A 20,222-nucleotide genomic window follows, 5' to 3' on the forward strand; every position below is an offset into this window, starting at 1 on the left:
ACTGTTAACTCCCGGGGGCTACACTGTTCTCTCCTCCTGTTCCACCATTTGGTTCTGTTCAGCTCCATCTTATCCTGCTCCACAAAAGAGTCAGTTTATGTATTCTTCATGATAGGGATGCACCGTCTGTCAACTTGATAAGTGGAATGGTGGTCTGTTAAAATCCGATGCCAGAGTTGGACTTTGAAGAGTCAATGCAAATGTTGTGGATGAAGAAGTCAATGCTAAAATTAGAGCTCCAAAGACTAAAAGCAATCAGAGTTTTTACACTCAGATGTGTTGGGTTGCCTTCCATTCTCTTTACTGAACAGTCTCTGTGGATGTACTAAAAGCTTTAATTGGCTTGCTTTTACACTTATGCTGCATTAAGGTTGAGGCTGCAATTAATAATAAAAAGAACTTAAGAGGCAGTTTATTTCACAGGCAGGGGCACTGTAACAGAGAGGAAGGTTAGGACGATTCCAAGGGTCCGACGAGGGAGAGGAGGGAATTTTATTTATTTATTTATAATAATTTATTTTTATGTTTATTCTGTACTTCAAAAGCACACTGACATAAAGTTAGGCACTAAACTATTTGTAAATATTAACTGCAAGGCTGAAATATGGTTTCACTGTTTTTCATAAGCTAAAACATCTGTTTTAAAAATATTATATTTTATTTTATTACAATATTTGTTCGCAAACAAAAATAAAATAAAAAATATGTCTGCACATTACCTTTTACATTGTTGCTGATTCTTGATTTGTTTTATATTTTATACTTTCCTTAATTGTTTCGTTGAAACGTCAATAAGCTGTTTACTGGTAGGCTCCACTGCAACAACTTATCCCATATAGTGTGAAAATCTGCTATTGTTTTTATTAAATCTTTGCTTGGTTATTTATTTATTTATTTATTTATTTTCAAGATTTAAAGACACATGCATGTACAGAAATTTATTTTCAAAAATACACCCTTTGAAATATTGACTGTGATTAAATTACCACTGTCCTACAGACCATAGAGCATTATTAAACATAATTAAAAATAACATTTTTATGATTTCTACCACCCTGTACTAACCCACCTTATCAGACAGAGCCACAAAAACAAACAAACAAACAAAAACACAACACAGTTTCACCCTCTTGGACGCAGGCAGAAATATTGCTACCCCTTTTAGCAAGAGGACAGGGACCAGGCTGAAGATGAATGGATGTTCCCTTTGAGATTATGCTGTGAAAGGGATGTGTAGAGATGTCTACAGAGACTATCTTTAACAACGTTTAACGTGTTACACAAATCAGTATAGCTAATGACTGGGACACAGAGCTTGAGACCTTCTGTGGCCGATAACATTGATTTACCTGCTAACACTGAGATCAGTGCTGCCTGAGAGAGAGAGAGAGAGAGAGAGAGAGAGAGAGAGAGAGAGAGAGAAAGAAATTGCCAAAAAGCCCTTAACAAATAATAGCACTTTCATCTGAGAAGGAAAGCATGCCTATACGTATAAGAATAATGCCACCAAATCAGTCTGTCAATACTGCCCTGAACCAGGATCTTGTGGTCCTCTGGGTTCAAGCTTATATCTGTTTGCTCCATTTATATTGTATTTCTGCAGTATTATAAGCAAGATTTTTTTTTCCTTTGTTACATTACTTATACAGTTTTGTAGTACCTGTATTTTATTATCTTATTAGTATTTTTTTACTTTTTGGAAACTTTAACTTCACTACATTTAAAAAAAAAGAGATCTCGAGTCTCCAGTTACTGAAATTACTGAACTGTTCCAAATCAAAAATGAGACACGGACAATAAGTAATTTGTTCCGCAGAGCTCAAGTGTGCTATATAAGTGTGTTGTATGATGCGGATGCTGTTTGAGAACTAAATCTGCTTGAAGAAGTGTGATCAGTTTAGTTTATGGTATTAACTGCTTGACTACTTAAGACTAGCTGACAATTTATGATAATTCAGAATAATGTCAGACTGAGCTCAAAATCCTGAATCTGTGTCTAGAACATTAGACCCCTCTCTCTTAAAATAGATATTTTGTGCAGTAAGTTCAAATGAAATTACAAGCCATAAATAAATCCATAAACTATGGTCTCCTGATCAGTACCTACTTATGTGGCTTGTGTGCATTAAATAGGTGTATTCTACTTTTACTCAAGTTACTTTTTTTTTTTTTTAGGAATTTGTACATTAACTCAAGTAAACACCATTAATAACATCACAACAGCAGAATCACCAAATGGCTATAGACTCCCTTGCTGTCCTTCCTGGAGAGCTTGAGGTAATGTTACACCACGACAGGCACCAAGAGCAGATGGTTAAGCAAATTTGTGTATGTGTGTGTTCTCTCTGTCCCACAAATGGCCTGAATGTGACCCAGAAATGACTTGCGCTTGTCAAGAGCAGAGGGTTTGTGAATGGTATCTTCTGTATGGGACTTTGTTACCGCATTTCACAGTGGGGAGGGACAACATTTCAGAAGCTGACAAACAAATAGACCCACCAACATTTGGCTGGCATCTGCTGATTCGACACGCTCCTGAAAGCAGTTGAAAGAACGTCTTCTCTCCAAATTTTCTCTTAAGTCTACAACAACAAACATTTCCGCCACGTTTGTGCTGTGCTGGGGTCAGTTTTCACCACCTGTAAAAAGAAATCAAACCACTTTAATCCTTGACTACCGACCCCAGCCCAGCTTTCCTGAGGACACACCCCTTCTTTTGTTAGCTTTCTGAATGTGATTGAGATCAGGCTACACTGGCATGAATAGAGCTGGCACTTAGTAAATTACCGGGTTTACTTTCAACATTCTCCTGCTGTATTTACTCGGTATATTTGTGATTTTGAAATGATTCTAGCTGAGAATTTCATTATGGCTTAGGCCGAAATGTTTAGAAAGAGTGCTGCTTGAAGAAGGAAAGAGCTGAGGCTTTCTTTTCACTTACTTTTCCCTTTCTTCTAGAGTTCTTGGCAAGTTGAGCTCCCAAATGGTGCAGCATATGGTGGCTGGGGTCCCAAGGAGTGAGGTGTGGCTGTCTGTGCATGTGCCAAAGCCTAATTACTCACTCATTAGTACCCAGGTGGCACCTACAGTCCACTCACGGACACACACACACACACACACAGATTAAAGCCACTACTCCCTCAATTTCGGCAGTTACCTACTCAGGTCAAGCAAACAAAACTATTCACAGGAGTTTAATTAAAGTAACCATCTATCTGCTACTAATAACAAGACTAGGATCTTGTTTATTTATTTTTATTTTTTTTACATTGATATTGAACGCTTGATTAATGTTTTTGAGCAGTCATAAACATTTACAGTTCACGTTTGTCGCTGTGGGATATATATCTGCAAGGGTAGGGTGTGATAGGTTTCTTTAATCTGCAGACAACACATTTGCACTATTATGAAGGTTACAAGATGAAAGGCTGCCTGGAAAATCTGTGATAGAGAAGGATTGAGAGATGTGTCTGCATCATAAACACTTCTTTCACAAATACTCTTTGAAGTTGTAAAAGGGTGTCAAAACCCATTATCAAAAAAAAAATAATAATAATTAATAAAACAAAATCTGAGATCCCAGTGAGATGAAAAGTGAAAAGAAAAACTGATCTTTCCAGTAACTTCAAAAACATTTAGAAAGGTTACACTGACCTCAGTGCATTAGAGAAATACATTATCTGTGTGTCCATAGCTGTTTTTTCTTTCTTTTTTTTAAGTGTGATTCTAACAACAACAATAATAATAATAATTTATTACATTACATTTTCATAATAAATTCAATTATGATGATTGAAGATGATGATGATCAACTGTGTTCATATATTATGGTGTCAAGTATATTGATATTTATTATATTATACTTGAATTAATCTAAAAAAAAAAAAAAGTATTTTTTTGTCACAGCATCAAATCAGCATCTTATATCTAAAAAATACATTTGTGTTATCCTTGACACATGGCCTACACTGACAGCATCATACACAAACACATACTTCCGCCTGGGCCCAAATGACTGGCCTATGATCTATATATGCGCGCTTTGATTTGTCTGTGAATGTAAAGTGTGCAGACAGTAAGGAAAGTAAGTAGGAAAATAAGGAAATAGGCCAAAGGCACAAAAGACAGATTAACGTTCATTCACTGAACTAAATAGGCTTACTGTCAATTGGAATGGCAGCCCTTCACTCAGATGCTCAGTAAATAAAAAAAAAAAAAAAAAAAAAAAAATTCACTTAGGTTCACTCAGAGTTTATAACCTGCTGTTTAATCGAGTCACAGTCCCACTGATATCCTATAAGCCATTGTCCATTAGGGAAAGTTAGAGATAAGTTAAATTCACACCCTACGATGCACATTTGTAATTTCAAAGACTTTTTGGAACCTTTTTGTTATGACGTCTCACTGGGGCTCTGTCGCAAACAGTTCCGATAGCGAGACTACAGCAGTTGAGAGGTCTAAATGTCAAAAAAGCTGTGTACACAGCTCAACTCACGGGGGCTCTCTGTCCCTCTTTTCTTCCCTTTTCTCATTCAGTCCCCCCCTCCCCCACCACGCTCCTGGCTCCGTCGTCCTTTTGTCATCTTTTCTGCTGTCCGACTCTCTTCCTGCTCCCACGTAACAGACAGCACACTTGGGATTTGTGGCCTCTCTGGTCTCACATTCCTGTCCTGCTCCGCTTATCGCTTTTTCGCCGCCTTGTCACTTCAGACGCTTAGGCAGGGGCCCCCGAGGCCCCTCAGAGAACTGCCAGGGGTCCGATGAGCCTCCACCATGTCTCACTATCACCTCAGACATCAGACATCTGGCAGTGCCACACACACACACACATGAATGCACACAGCAGAGATCTTCAAAACATTCCCTACAGAGAGGCATTTTGAAGTGAGAACAGACACGGAACACCTTGACAAACAAGCTCCGAAGATGCTATTATTTTTCTTTTTCTCTCTCTTTGGATAAGAACAAAAGTTTGCTTCATATAGATGTCATCAGTCAGAAAGAACAAATGGAGCGCTGACCTGTCAGAAGAGACAAGGTGTGTGCAGGAGGAAGGAAAAGAGGGGTGAGATTAAGGGAGGAAAGGCGTGAGAGAGGTGAGAGAAAAGTGTCTGACAGGGGCTGGGGCTGTTAGCATATTTATGAGGACAGACTTTCTGTTCAACTTCAATCTATCTGTCAGTGGTGGCTTCTGCTAAAAGCGTCACCCAACACCCACCTTCACATCATCATTTGAGGCCCACCTTCTCCATTTTTTATTATTTTGTTTTTTTTTTACCCGCAAAACAAACAAGATCCTGTTAGAAGAATCTTTTTGTATTCAGTAGAACTTAAAAAAGTTGAGCGAACATCTTTGAGTGACTAAAATTTGCTCCAAAGCAAAGCACGTCTCCTGGAAATGTATGACTTGTTTGGGGAATCGTAAGTCATTTATTTTATTTCTTTAATTATTCTTATTATAGTCCAGTGATTTCTGTATTTAGGTCCCTCCATCAGCTTTCCCATTCAGATATTAGCCTGCGGTTTGTGAAAGAGATTAATATGAGTGGAGGTCAAAAATAATGGAGTCAATTTTAAGGAAAATGAGATATGATCACATTGCTTTTGTCCTTTGTTTCGTGCTGCATTAAGTTTAGTTCTGTGCGACTGGCTTTAAATTGAACTTTGCTGGAATATATATATATATATATACGTTTGACCCTTTGCAGATGAGAAGTGGATGAAATGTCTTTGTCCACATTTCCCTCAATTTTTGTGCAAAAAAGTATTTGAACTATCATTGTTAATGGAACTTAAATAACATTTGTTTTGAACAAATAAACTGCACTAAATGCTCAGTTGAGTGATTGCATCCATGTGTGCAAAAATAGACTTTCAGATGTCCTTAGCTACAAAACAAAGCCAGACAACAAAACCCTTTTTTCTGTTACATATTTGATTAGAAAATAATTTTATGTGTAGTATTTGATTTTTAAGCAATGTGGCTTAGTTGTTGAACTAAACTTTGTCTAAAAATAAAACACAGGAGTCTAGGATGCAAGTATACATTTTTCAGTTTATTTGTCACCTCCTGTTATTAAGGTGTGTGCATATGTGAATATGCATATATAGTGTGTAAATATCAGTATCAGTTTGTGTGTTTGCTTTGCGCTATGTGACCCTTTCGTATTTGGCCTCGAATTTCCAACATTACTTAGCAACAGTAATACACAACTGCCATGTATTTAAATCTAGAATATTACAACCCTTTTTTTATTTATAGACATGAATCTCAATATCCAAAAGTGGATGAAAAGTTTGGAGATAAGGCTTTCTGTCATGTTAAGAACCCCCGTAAAGTGGATTCAGCTCCCTTGAGAAACTTTACACACTACTGGAGAGAAAAAATAAAACAAACCAAAAAAACTGCGCAAATGAAGACCGCACTTTCAGAAAAAGTATAAATAGATAGAATTATAGATATAGATATATTTATTTTAAAGTTTAAAAGAGTACAGTTAAGACTTCTCACACGTGATATAACCTACGTACTGTCTGAGAGAATAAGATTTAGGCCAGTGCTGTCCTGCTCACAACGTTAAACACTTAACCCTGATGGAAAAAAAAATCCCCCTGTGGAATCCGTTGCTTTTTTTTTTTCATTTGACAAAGAGTTGAATAGATTTAGGGAAAACACCTTATCACACACACACAGCCGCACACAGAATATAAAAAAAGTCATGTCTAAAAGAACAATTTTGCATTTGTATTGCACAAATTAATTTCCTGTACAATTGGCTTATTAGTGGTGTGTGTGTGTGTGTGTGTGTGTGTACATAAACAACTAAAGGGCTCAGTGGATATATCTCAGTTTTTGTATTTTTCATTGGTGGTTCTCGTCATAGTTCACTTCTTTTTTTTGTCCGTTATTTTTGTTTTTTTTACGATGTACAGTAGTGCTGTAAACAGGCACACGCAGAAGCCAAGAGGAATAGCTGTCCTCTTGTTTCTCTCCTTGTCTTCCTATCCTCCGTGTATTTTAACGGTTTAGTTTTGTCCTCTGTCTCAGTCCTGCTGAGAAGCACGTTATGTCCAGCCGCTCGGCCTTGCATCTAGCTCTGCAAGTCCGACTCTTTCATCAAGTTTGTTGAGGTCCTAGAGGCTCTGGAAGCCTTCGGGAATGCACGATCATCTGACGTCTCTGGAAATAGAGTCTGAAAACATGATGTTTTTTGCTTTTCCAGCAGTTTTACTGGTTGTGCAAAATCACGCCGTCTCTGGTATGTCCACTCGGAAAGAGCTAGCATATCCTTTTCCGCGCTAAAAAGGGAAAAAGAAAGGAAGCTTATTAAAAGTATTTTTTTTTTTTGTTTTTTTTTAGACGGCAAACTACATAAAGTGTTGTGCTTAGCTATTAAAAGACTCTTGGCTGATCAATACAAAGGCGGACCTTTGATGAGGAACTATAGTCCTACAATCATAAACAATTTCCTCAAAGTTAAATGCACAACCAACACAGCCTCGGAGCACTCTTTCTGAGACAGATATTTGAAGGTTTTAACATAACAAGAGCAGTCAATAATATCTCAATCAATCCTACTACCACCTTCATCCTCTCTAACACAACAAACAGTAGTAGGCAGTTTAAACCTTATAAACTATGGCCTTTTGAGGGTTGCGGTTTCAAGCTTCTGAGCTGATGTTTGGCATGATTCAAACACTGCTACAATTAATGTGCTGCCAGTGTACAAAACAATAGGGAATCTCTGCCTTTTTTTATATCTTTGTGTTTTACAAGTTCATTTTAGGCTTCAATCTCTGTCCGTCTCTGGTGGGTCATTGCCTATGGTCAGATATCTGAGAATGTTTTAATATTTGATCTAACATCGTATCGCATTAAAATCCCAAAACTAGACACAGGGGATTTTATGATTCCCTGTATTTATAATCAACTGAACAATGTCATAGTTTTCATGTTCCAAAGCATGCACAATGTTTGAAATAATTAAATTATCAGGGCTGTGACACGTTCTAAACCCAACAGTGAATGCTTTTTAAATTCCTGATTTTGACTTTGAATCTACGGAAGTAGAAATTAAGTGAAATGAATTTCAAACCATTTAATGCAACTAATTTTTAAAATCTGTTGGCTTGAAATGTTTCAAAAGTCAGAAGGTTTATAGATAGATAGTTAGATAGATAGATAGATAGATAGATAGATAGATAGATAGATAGATAGATAGATAGATAGATAGATAGATAGATAGATAGATAGATAGATAGATCATTTTTTTAACAACCCTGATAACATTGTTTGACTGTGAGTAAAGGTATGAAGAAAAAGCTAATTGTACACTCTTAAAAATAAAGGTTCTTTAATGCTTCTATCAAGAAAAAAAAAAAATTCACTTGGTAGGGTTCTTTCTATTTGGTTCTTTGAAGATTAAAATAGTTCTTGATACCACATTAGAGGTTCTTAAGATCAGCGTATTGATTCCTCCATTTAAAATGTGCAGGCCTCCAGGGGCTTTAAAGCACCAGTAGATGGTTTTCTAAGAAACTACAAGATAAAAAAAAAACCTGAAGGACATTAAAAAGATTCTGTTGTTTTCTCCAATACTTATTGCTTCTTTTAGAGCATTTATTTTTTAAGAGTGTACATCAGGAACCAGTAGATGAAGAGCAGATGAAGGATGGAAAGATGTTGATGGGTGAAGGAAAGCTGAAGTGTGAGGGCTTAGAGTTCTTAGAGGAGAATTCAGCAGCACTTCACGCTAGAGGCCTTGAATTTGGTTTTGAAAAGTTTTTTCGGGTCAGATCTTTGAGATACTCACAGAGACAGGCGGCTTTGTAAGGCATGCGAGAGTTACTGAGAAGTGCATCGAACTCTTTTCTCTCTAGCGTGGAAGCATTGAGGTGATGTTGATGGTGTTGATGTTGGTGTTGATGCATCTGGTTGGGGAGGTGTGGCGTCTCTTTGCCAAAGGTTGAGAATGACTGATCGCCCACCAACGTCTCGCCCTCAAATACCTCAGAGTTGGGCACAGAATCCATGCCTGGCACGTGCAGGTTGCTGCGGTAATCGGCGCCCTGTCGTGCCTCGGTGGGCACAAAACTTGGCATCCAGCAGCGATCTGAGTGGCCAAGGGCTTTGCACTCCTCTGTGCAGTTGGAGAACAGGTCTGCTCCTATGAGAGAAAACCGAGAGATGTGTTAGCTTGTGTTTAATTTTCCATGTGGGAGGATGAGAGAGAGAATCTGCTCTCAATTGCACTGGAAGCATGCAAGTGCAAGACAGACCAACATAAGCAAATAAAACAAACCGAGTGTAAGCTGTGCATTTAAGATATAACGTGCCCTCGATGTCTCCTCTCATAGATAAATGAACATCACATTCTGCATTATCACATAAATCACATTCTGCATTAATTCAACCAATTAATGAGTTATGCTGCATCCTTAAGCATTATAAAAATCCAAATGAAATGTAATACATGTCATTACCTTTGAAAACATTAGAAGCTCTGTGCATGAAATGTTTTTGGCTCTTGATGGGTTAATCATGAAAAGATTGTGTCCTGCTCATTTTTTGCCTTCTTTGTTACTTTTAAATTACAAATTACCCTGATCAAAGCATGTGCGGAGAACATACACACAGTGAGTAGATGGAGTCAATGCTGTAATCTCTTCTTGAGGTTTCTCTTTCCCCTCCCTTTCTATTTGGCATCAAAGGTAAACTCTCTCAGACACCAAGCTTTCAGATAAACCCAATCCTCTGTTCTCTTTCCGTCTCTTCTGCCCAGCTGCAAGATGAAGGGATATATTATAAAGTTCATAACCCCCTTTACTCTTTTGTCTCTATCTCGTAGTCTCAATTAAAGGAACAAAAAGAATAAGATATTACGTCACCTTAAAAGAAAATCCACACTTCAATGGGTGCTAAAGGTTTTTTGAATATGTGGGGAAAATGTTTGAAACTAAATAAATAAATACAATTCCTGATATAAAATAATTTATATACTGTATCAAAATAATTTAAATTGCTTTAACCAAATAAAGTCATTTTCTGCAGCATTCTCCAGCTATTATTTGAAACGGCTTTAAGAGCTAAGCTCCGCTATCTCTGAGCCGAAAACGCAACCTCTGAATACAATACATCCTTGACATGCAAGACCCCTTTATGTGCAACTACATTAGGAGCACTTTGTTTCATTAATGTGCAATATTGCATTCGTTTGTAATATGAATTTTTAACTATTCTGTTAACTGTATATGTAAGTAGTGTATAGTAAAAATTCTGAAGATGTTTGATGTGTAGAATTTTTATTTACTTATTTTACATATACTGAGTTTGGTCCTTGAGTGCACTATAATCTCGCTGTATATTTGTATAATGGCAATAAAGAATCTAATCTAATTTAACAATTTTTCCACTTTCCAGGCCTTGGGGACCAAGCTTCACAATCTCATACCAGGCCAACCACATCAGGTTGAGCACGAGCCTCTTTGAAAATGTATTTTGATTAGCATCATGTAATTCACGCACCCTGGTGCAAATAACCAATGATGAACAACCTCACAAATCACAAAGCCGAGGAGCTAGCGCTACAAGAGCGTTACAGCTAAAGCCAGCATGAGGGAAAAAAATCCTTTTGCGTGTGACAGTTGCACAACGCCTTTTACCCTCGCCAGCACCCCAGCAGGTGTAAGCCATGCCGTTTTGACTATGTGCATCTAAAAAGAAGGGAGAGGTGAGCATTTTTAAATCCCCTTTCAGCTCCTGTGTCTAAAAAACCCACGTCTAAAACAGTCAGTAATTACAGCTGGAGGATTAATGAAGTGCCATTTTCAAAGCAGCGCTAAGCGGAGATGTTGAAGGTATGGAGCAGAGTCAGTGTTGTGAGGGGGATGTTCTTAGCTAATCCTCAGACTAGCCCTTCAGACAGAAGACAGGTCAGCATACACAGACTTTGAATTTCTGCTTTAAAAGAGGATTAGAGTCCTTCTGAGCTACATGCAAACAACTTACTTAGGCCTGGGTTTGGTAAGACTTGGGTCTGTAAAGACTTAATTACAGACCCAAGTATCAGATCGACTAGGCAACAAGAAGACGTTTAGACATTAAATCTGAAATCTATCCATTACAATAGTCTTGTTTTTATAGGAGACTGTGAACAATGGTTCTTTGTGTATATATATGTCATACAAATAAGGTGAGAAAGCGAGAGTTTGATATTTAGAGAGTGTGAGATAAGACACTTCCTCATTGTGTAATCGCACAGAGACATCTTGATATCCTGACATTTTCTGAAATTAATTGCTCTCTGTTCTCATCCGGTAACACTTTTTCAGTTGAAAAACTGGAAAAGTAATTATATTGTTGACTTGTGGTTCAACATTGCAAGAAAGAGTCAACCCTGATGAAAATGCAATGCTCTGCATTCTCTGGTTGAAAAATACATGCTTTTTATACCTTGTATTAATTTCCATTTCAGGTAACCTGGTGCTACTACAAATTTAAATGGGGTTCAGGATTTTTGGGGATTGGTCCACTTTAACCACATTCGATAAAGGGTTACAAAGGTTTTAATCTTTGCCAGTTAAAGCAGGTGCTATTCAAGAATTCAGTTCAAAAGATTTTATATTTAAAACATTACAAATAAGTTTAAAATTAAAACATTATTAAAGAAATAAGTCATTACACTACACTATTATTCAAAAGTGTTGGATCAGTTAGATTTTTTAACAATTTAGAATTTAATGTATTATGCTTATCAAGGCTTCGTTTACATGATAAAAATGCACTAAAAAAATAAATATATAAATAAATAATAATAATATTATGAAATATCAACAAAATGTTTTATATTTAAATATATTTTAAAATGAAATGTATTTTCTGATGGAAAAAGCAGAATTTTCAGCAATCATAACTCCAGTGTCACATGATCTGTTATATAGAATTCTAATATGCTTATGTAATCAAGAATATATATTATTATATATTAGTATCAATGTTCAAAACAGTTAAAGAAACAAAACAGTCATAATACAATAAAATCCATAACCATAATAGCATAAGACATTGGGAAATACACGCTGACATAATGAGTGTTGTTATGTTGTCAAAAAAAATCAAAAGTGCTTACAGAAGCCACATTTGAGATGCATGTAAATATCAGAGGACAAAGGCAGAGGCAGATATTAATACGATGTTTAAACAGGGTCTCTATGCAAAAAAAAACCCAGAAGACACCACAGACAAATTCACTAGAAAAAGAACACAAGTTTTTTAAGTTATTTTAAATTCTACATTACTTTTTCATGATGCTCTACCCTGTGCATGACAAAGTGAGAGAGAGATAAAAAACATTGGGATTTAATATATATATGTAAATCCATCTGCTGAGCAGGAGCCTTGCTAAAAAGCAACAGATCTGATAATAACCTTCATTTGCTAATTGGTATGCATCAGGCTGAAAATAAATTACTGATCAGTGAGCTGTTTCTGAATTCTGAACATGACCTGCACCCCAAATGAGGGATTCTGTTGCAAGGTGGCAGATCCTCAGGATAAAAGAAATGAAACTGGAATGAAATGATTCAGGTATGTCATTGCATAAGAGAAGCTCCGAAGTTATCCACTATGTATTACGGATGCATTCTTATGCACTAGAGAGAAATTAAGCAATGCTTATCTCTGCCTGTTTTCAATCTAGCAGAGATGAAAACAGGGATGCGGGATGCGTCTGCATTGTAATACTAAGCGTTTGGCTGACTAAAATTTTCAAAAAGACCAAAAAACAGCAGCTGGTTAAGAAACAAAATGAAACTTGAATGGATGAAGGCAGTTTCTAGTGAATTCTCATTAAAATGAACAATGCGCGGTTCTGAATGCTCTCCAAGTCTGCATACCAAGCGGTTCTTTCAATTATCTTAATTAAAGAAGATAATATGCAGCAAAACAATTCATTTTAGTGTGGACAACATGCACACAAATATTGGGGACAACATGCTCACAAATGAAAAAAAAAATACATTTTCTATTTTACATTATAGAGCTCTATCTTAAAGACAAGTGTTCTGTGATTGGCTGTGACAACAAAGCCAGATGGGCTAGCTGACCTTTTATAGAAAAATGTCTTGATTTTAATCTGATGTTTAACTGAGCAAAAATAAGCTAAATGAGAGCTGAAGCAGTCCAGCCACAGCATATGGTGCTCTGGAATAACAACAGAGGACATATGCTCAACCAAAAAGAAATTAATGATAATAAGATGCAACTTTTTGGTTGTATTCATTTGTGTTCAACTATGTCATAATTACATTATACAGTCAACTTCACAATGCACTTGAAGCAAAGTGTCATTTAGCAACAAAGCACCGTTTCCATTGCAGCATACATCCGAATCTCAATTCCAAAGAGCCACATGTGATCTTATGAAGGTGTGAACAAGTAGTTTCCTCCGTCAGTGGAATGAGGGCAGAGGGATTAGGGTGGAAAGGGAGTTTGTGGAGGGGGTCGCACACAGCCAATGAATCGCTTGTTTGTTTGCTGCCCAACCTATTTGGTCCCATTCCCACAGAGTCGATGACAGACCGCCTGGACCGATCTAAATTCCATCACGTTTTTGGAGATGTGGGTGAAAGCGAGATAGTAGCACTGAAGTAAATCCCTATTATGGGGAAGTATCCATAAACAATTGGATTATATTCTTCACTACGGCTTTTGTTCCCAGAGTGTGTTCACGCATCCATACCCAGAGGCTCACTTGCCTAAAATATTCCCGCTAGGATCCCCATATATCCGAAAAGGCCATGACATGCTTTGATCAGGAGTTTTGTTTTGATTGTGTGAGTTCGCCCAGCATGTCTATCTCAACAGTTACAAAAAAAAAAAAATAATAATAATATATATATATATATATATATATATATATATATATATATATATATATAGATAGATAGATAGATAGATAGATAGATAGATAGATAGATAGATAGATAGATAAATATCTCTACAAGCTCAGTCTGACTAGCAGCTCATCTGATAATCAACATCAAAACGAGAGAGAAATAGAAATCTAATTGTATAACCATACCGGAGGAATGTCCACGATGCATGGCATCATGGTCGCTGTCTCCCTGCTCACTGTCTCCATGGCCGCTGTCTTTTGAGCTCACGATATCTGCCTCCTGGAAAGCAGAACTGAGGGAGGAGAGAGGGTTTGAGTCAACCACTATGCCACATGACTCTTACAGTATATAACCACAAATGTACTGCTCAGCCTTGAAATGGTCTCATATGCGCACGCCAGATTAATTCAGATGTTCATAGACTTATTATATAAGGAAAAAATAAAGTTCCTTTCATAAAGTTTTAGGAGGCAAATAAATTTAAGGTCAGTTGTGTTAAATACTCACCTGTTAACACGCCTTGGTCGGTCTACCAAATAACTGAGTTCTGCTCTCTGGTGTTTTGTCTGCAAGAGAATTATTCATTTGAAACAGGCCCAACAACAATGTATAATAGTAAGAAAAAAAAAAAAAAAAAAAAAATATATATATATATATATATATATATATATATATATATATATATATATATATATATATATATATATATATAAGCTTCGCTCACTAGGAGCATTTCAGGAACCTTATGGGCAGGCAAAATCATTAAGCTCTGCTGCTATTCAGCAGAATTCAACTATAGACGGATCTTTGTTCTTGTGAGGCTCTGCAACACCGTGACTGGCATATCTAATGACCTATAACCCGGAGAGCTTTTCACAAACATGCAAATCTATCACTTCAGTGACACTATGTTTACGCTCTAATGTGGGTTGTTATAGGTAAATAGGTATAGTTATACAGTATAGGCCTTATAGAAGACAATAATACTAATAATACTACTACTAATAAAGGTAGAACAGATTAATGTTGGTTATGTAAGTATGCTAGCAACCAGTTATCAACCTGTTTGTTTTCAGAGCTCACTATACTTGAGAGGAGGATTATTTTTCTTTATTTTGCTTAGCTTTTTTTAAGTCACTAAATGTATAGTTAATTTGAAATATAAAACAATAACTATAATTCAGATGTACTCAAAAAATAGCAAAAACGATTTCAAATCATGACTATTGACATGTTCACATAATATGGAATAATTAAATTCTATAATTGTATCTAATTTTATTTAAAGCTTCTCTCTCTGGTGCTATGTTAGCTAAATGAAAGAGCTAGACTTGCTTTCTGATTGCCATTATTAAAAACATAAATAAATAAATCTTTTTTTTTTTTTTTTTGCCTCTAATAATATTATTTGAGTAAGTCCTACAGTGCTCGTACCTCACTGGAGAGAAGGCTGCCGTTGGATATGATGTCCGGCTGCTGTTGGTCCGTATAGCCGGTCACTATGGCTCCGCACGGATTGTGCTCGGTGTCGTTGCTGCGCGACGGGCTGCAGGCCTTCAGGAACATGAGGTCCGTTTTAGCCGATTCCGGAGTCAGACATACCTGGTAGCAGTAGTTCTGACTTTGATGGAGCGAGCCGAAGCTCCCTGACTCCTCCACGGGCACCTGTGCGGCACTCGCCACGCTCACGTTGGCTGTGTTGGTGCTTTGGACCAGCATGATGTCTGACTTGCTCAGTTTCTTCTTTTTGCGGGCGGCCCGGGCCTGGCGACCGCAGCAGGCACCTGACCCGCACGATCCGCAGCCCACCAGGCAGCAGCAGTCACTCGCCAGGCAGGTGCTGTAGATGTTCAGCTTTTTGTCCTTCTGACAGCGCACGGCCAGTACAATCATAGCAAGCAGGAAGATGAAGGAAACGGAGCCGAGCGCGATGATGAGGATGAGCGTCAAGTCCAGAGACGCGTCTTTGGCCTTGGCCGTGCCGCGCTCTCCACTGTGGCCCTCCACGAGACTGTCCACGAGTGTCACCTGCACCACAGCGCTGCACGACATAGGAGGCTGCCCGTGATCCCTTACCTCAATCAGCAGCTCATATAGCTGTTGCGGGTCTCGTTTGACTGACACCCGGCGGGCCGTGCGCAACTCCCCGGTTCGCCAGTCCATTCTGAACATCCCATTCTCATTCCCTCTCTGTACACTGTATGACAAACGCGCGTTCTCTCCATCATCTGCATCCATGGCGACAATGCGAGTAACTAGGTAACCTGGCTCGGCAGAGCGCGGCAAAGGCTCCCGCGCAGTGCCATTTTTTCCAAGAGGCGCAATCACAGACGGCGCGTTATCGTTCTGATCCACTATAATGACGTTCACTGTGGCGTTGGACCACAGCTCGGGGCTGCCTGAGTCTCTGGCTTGAACCGTGAAGCTGAAGTCTTTAAGTTGCTCATAATCAAACGATCTGAGGGCATACAGATACCCATTCTCCGAGTTGATGGACACATACGTGCCAACAGACATACCCTGTATTTGACACTCCACTATGGAGTAAGTTATATAAGCATTCTGCCCGACATCAGGATCGACGGCACTGACAGCGTAGATGTAAGCACCGGGGACGTTGTTTTCGGTCACATACACATCATAAATGGGCTGCGTAAACGCTGGTGCGTTGTCGTTCTCGTCAGACACGTGCACTTTGATTGATTTGCTGGTAGCCAGAGATGGGATCCCTTTATCTCTCGCAACTACGGTGATTGTGTACGCCTCTACAGTCTCTCGGTTTAGAGGACCGTCAGTCACAATAGTGTAATAATTTCTGAAAGAGGTTTTGAGTTTAAAAGGAACATCTCCGAGAATTTCCACATGCGTCTGGCCGTTGTTTTCTGAGTCTTTATCGGTGACGCTGAGCAGTGCGATCACGGTGCCCGTGGCTGCGTTTTCGCTTACAGACTCCGTCACGGTGCTAAAGATGATCTCCGGTGCGTTGTCGTTGACGTCCGTCACTTTGACCAAAACTTTACAGTGCGCGGGCACGGCATTAGGTCCCATGTCTTTCGCTTGCACGTAAATCTGATACAGGCTGCTCTCCTCAAAGTCCACCTCATCTCTGACCTCTATACGGCCCGTTCGGGCATCGATATCGAACAGTTCCTTGACTCTGGTTGTGATGTGGTTGCTGAACGAGTAAATGACCTCGCCGTTCGGGCCCTCGTCTGAGTCGGTCGCGTTCAGCTGCATGACGAGCGTGCCCACGGGCGCGTTCTCGGCCAGGTTAATCGAGTATACCGGCTGATCAAACACCGGGACGTTGTCGTTGGAGTCGAGCACTCTGACCACAAGCAGAGCTGTACCTGTCCGAGGAGGCTGGCCGCCGTCCACGGCCGTGAGGACGTAACGGTGCAACGCTTGCTGTTCTCGATCAAGTGGCTTTTCTAAAACCAGCTCTGCGAATTTGTTGCCGTCAGTCTGTGTTTGCACGTCTAGGTAGAAATAGTTGTTGTTGGTGATGTCGTAAGTGCGCAATGCGTTACTACCGACATCCGGATCAAAGGCGCTCTCCAACGGGAAGCGCGTACCCGGGGTCGCGCTCTCTGATATTTCCACGGTGAACTCTGTCTCCGGAAAGCTCGGCGGGTTGTCGTTGATGTCCACCACCTCTATCTCCACACGAAAGAGCTCGAGTGGGTTCTCCAGGAACACCTCCAGGTGAAGCAAACAGCTGGCACTCTGCTTACAGATGCGCTCCCGGTCGATTTTCTCGTTAACGAAAAGCACCCCGTTCTCCAAGTTTACTTCCAGGTACGGCGTCCGCGAGCTGGGCACCACCTGAAAGCGGCGAGATGAAAGTTTTGTAAGGTCCAGTCCCAAATCCTCGGCGATATTTCCCACAAACGTGCCATGCTCCGCTTCCTCTGGCACAGAATAACGTATCTGCGAAACTACCCCATCCGCAAGACACAGCAGGAGCAAAAACACAAACATCTCCACTACGGAAAGGACACTTGGAATATTTTATCTCCGCGGAGCACGCAGCAAAAACATCACCCTCTTCTCCAAGGTAAGGCGCGCAGGCTTGCGTAAGGCTTTGGTTGTAGGGTAATATGTTTCCTTAAACGGGGCTGTCAGCCAAAAACCATGCTGTCTGCGCGCTGGTTTACACAGGACCGATTTCCCAATGCGATTCCCTCCACGAACAAGCTTTAGAATAGCAGAAGATTTCTGGCACAAGTCAACATTACAACATTAAACTGACACTGATATTAATAGATATCAGTTGGCGTGTGATCAAATACAATATCATAATCCACAGAGTTAATGCAACAAATGAATTTGTATATTAGAGCTACAGTCTCTGATATCTGAATGGTCCAAAATATCTGGTGCGCTCCTACGAGGTCCGCTGGCACAGTATACTGAAGCATCAGTGCTTAGCTGTTCGGTTTTCCCGCAGCACCCTCCCCTCGCCAACCAATGGGAGCACCCGGCACCAGCAGAGCTCAACATTTATTGGCTTTGCGCTACGCCAGTCAGCCTCCTGGTAGCGGATAGACACGCCCCCTGGTCAGAGCTGCGGGATTTCTGATCATAATGGTTGAATAGCTAATGAGTTCGTATGAGTCATAGAGAAGAACGATAAAGTTATGGTGAAAAACCAAACAAACCCATGTGTATATCATCATGAGACCATGCATAACGTTTTAATGTGTATACGTTTAAAACGTTTATTTATTATTTATAAGTTTATTTATTTATTTATTTATTTAAATTGCATTTATAAACATATACAATATATATATAAAAAAACTTATCATTATTGTTTGTATAATGTACAAGTGAATTGTGTATCCTTTATTCTGTAATTACATCACTTCATTATTAAATTAATTTGATTTGAAATGTACAGTTAAACAGTTCAAAAGTGGGAAATCAGTATGTGTGCATTTCATTTTATATGTCTCACATTTTCGACAAAGCATTTTTCATTCATGATAAATGTGTGTGTGTGTGTGTGTGTATATATATATATATATATATATATATATATATATATATATATATATATATATATATATATATATATATATAATATTATTATTATTATTATTATTATTATTATTATTATTATTATTATTTTAATATTTACACAGGCTTATAATGCATCTAATATATCGGCTGCACACATATACCAGGCTCTCTTCTACCGTCTTCTTGCAATGTGTTGCCTTTGGAGCTTTAGCCAATCTGGTTCCCAAGCGCGAGCCACATGCGCCTCCTAGCTGCCAACATTAATCTGTTGCGCTGCTGTCTGTCACGCGCCTGGGATTCCTCATGGCAATTGCATAGAAATCTGTGGAAATGTCAAGTACTTGCATATCATCCCTCTAATTAAATAAGTTAGAGTTTAATTAATTAATATGTATTAAGTAATTATTACCTAACTGACCCGTTTAGATCCAGTGTCCATTCTAATGGATATCTATTTTTTTTTGGTCATTTAGTGTCAAGCAAATCTCAAAAGATTAAGATTTGAAATGTAGGCTGGATACTGGTCAATAAGTCTATTATATATATATATATATATATATATATATATATATATATATATATATATATATATATATATATATATATATATATATATCACAGCTGTTAAATGTAATAACCAATTTTTATCGAGTCAGAATAAAAGACAATGTCTGACAGAACTTATTAAATTGATATAACTGCTTGCCTGTCAAAACAACAGAAAGAGGCTATCGCGTTGCACTGGCATCCAGCTGACTGTTTGGAAAAGTTGTGGGTGGTAAAACATCAAATAATTATAGCTATATAATTATATAGATGTTTTTCAAATGAAAATTACAAATAGGCTTATTATTAAAACTTTGTTATAATATATTTCGAGCGATTATCATTTATTGCTGCATTTCGAGTAGAATTAAAGCAGGGTCATCTTTTTTGATGAAATATAATTCGTTTCTGAAGTCGTCCAATCCTTTCTGTCTGTCTTAGTGTATTAAATCCGTACGTATATCCCATACTGATGAAAACGACACTCTATAAAACCGTTGCTGTATTCCTGCTCCCCTGCTCCCTGCAACCAAATGTCACGGTTTCATCTGAGCGGAATAATTCTGGATGCACGGTGGCAAACACAAGGAACAGTCGGAGCGCCCCCTAGCGCATTATAGCGGTACTACACATGTACTACACAAAAGCCATGAAGGACTGATGGCTGAGTTTAGTGGCCCCTCAAGAAAGCTCATTTGAAGGAGTGGCTGAAACGCTGCTGTGCCAGAAAGAATCTTAACACCAGTGGAGTGTAA

General features: G+C 38.6%; 1 protein-coding gene across 2 annotated transcripts; it reads right to left on the reverse strand.

Moving 5' to 3' along the window:
- Positions 1–6,035: 6,035 nt before the first annotated feature.
- On the reverse strand, positions 6,036–18,321 carry LOC132113746 (protocadherin-10-like). 2 transcript variants are annotated; one of them, XM_059521715.1, is made up of 5 exons: positions 15,331–18,321; positions 14,404–14,462; positions 14,082–14,188; positions 9,010–9,167; positions 6,036–7,299 (listed from the first exon to the last, which is right to left on the reverse strand). In XM_059521715.1, exons 1-5 carry the CDS (start codon positions 17,875–17,877, stop codon positions 7,246–7,248), a joined length of 2,925 nt encoding a protein of 974 aa, XP_059377698.1. In that variant the 5' UTR covers positions 17,878–18,321; the 3' UTR covers positions 6,036–7,245. The 2 variants fall into 2 exon arrangements, with proteins under 2 accessions (XP_059377698.1, XP_059377697.1); XM_059521714.1 differs by having other exon boundaries at positions 8,814–9,167; positions 15,331–18,320.
- Between the last annotated feature and the right edge of the window lie 1,901 nt (positions 18,322–20,222).

This window comes from Carassius carassius, chromosome 33 (assembly GCF_963082965.1).
Source record: "Carassius carassius chromosome 33, fCarCar2.1, whole genome shotgun sequence".
NCBI classification, from domain to species: Eukaryota; Metazoa; Chordata; class Actinopteri; order Cypriniformes; family Cyprinidae; genus Carassius; species Carassius carassius.

Bases quoted from the DNA above. Each gene is read 5' to 3' on its own strand.
- LOC132113746 (XM_059521714.1), bottom strand. From the start codon at position 17,877: ATGTTTGTGTTTTTGCTCCTGCTGTGTCTTGCGGATGGGGTAGTTTCG. The intron at 14,463-15,330 runs GTACGAGCACTG...ATTCTCTTGCAG, and splicing joins GCAGCCTTCTCTCCAGTGAG to ACAAAACACCAGAGAGCAGA. The intron at 14,189-14,403 runs GTGAGTATTTAA...CTCCTCCCTCAG, and splicing joins CGACCAAGGCGTGTTAACAG to TTCTGCTTTCCAGGAGGCAG.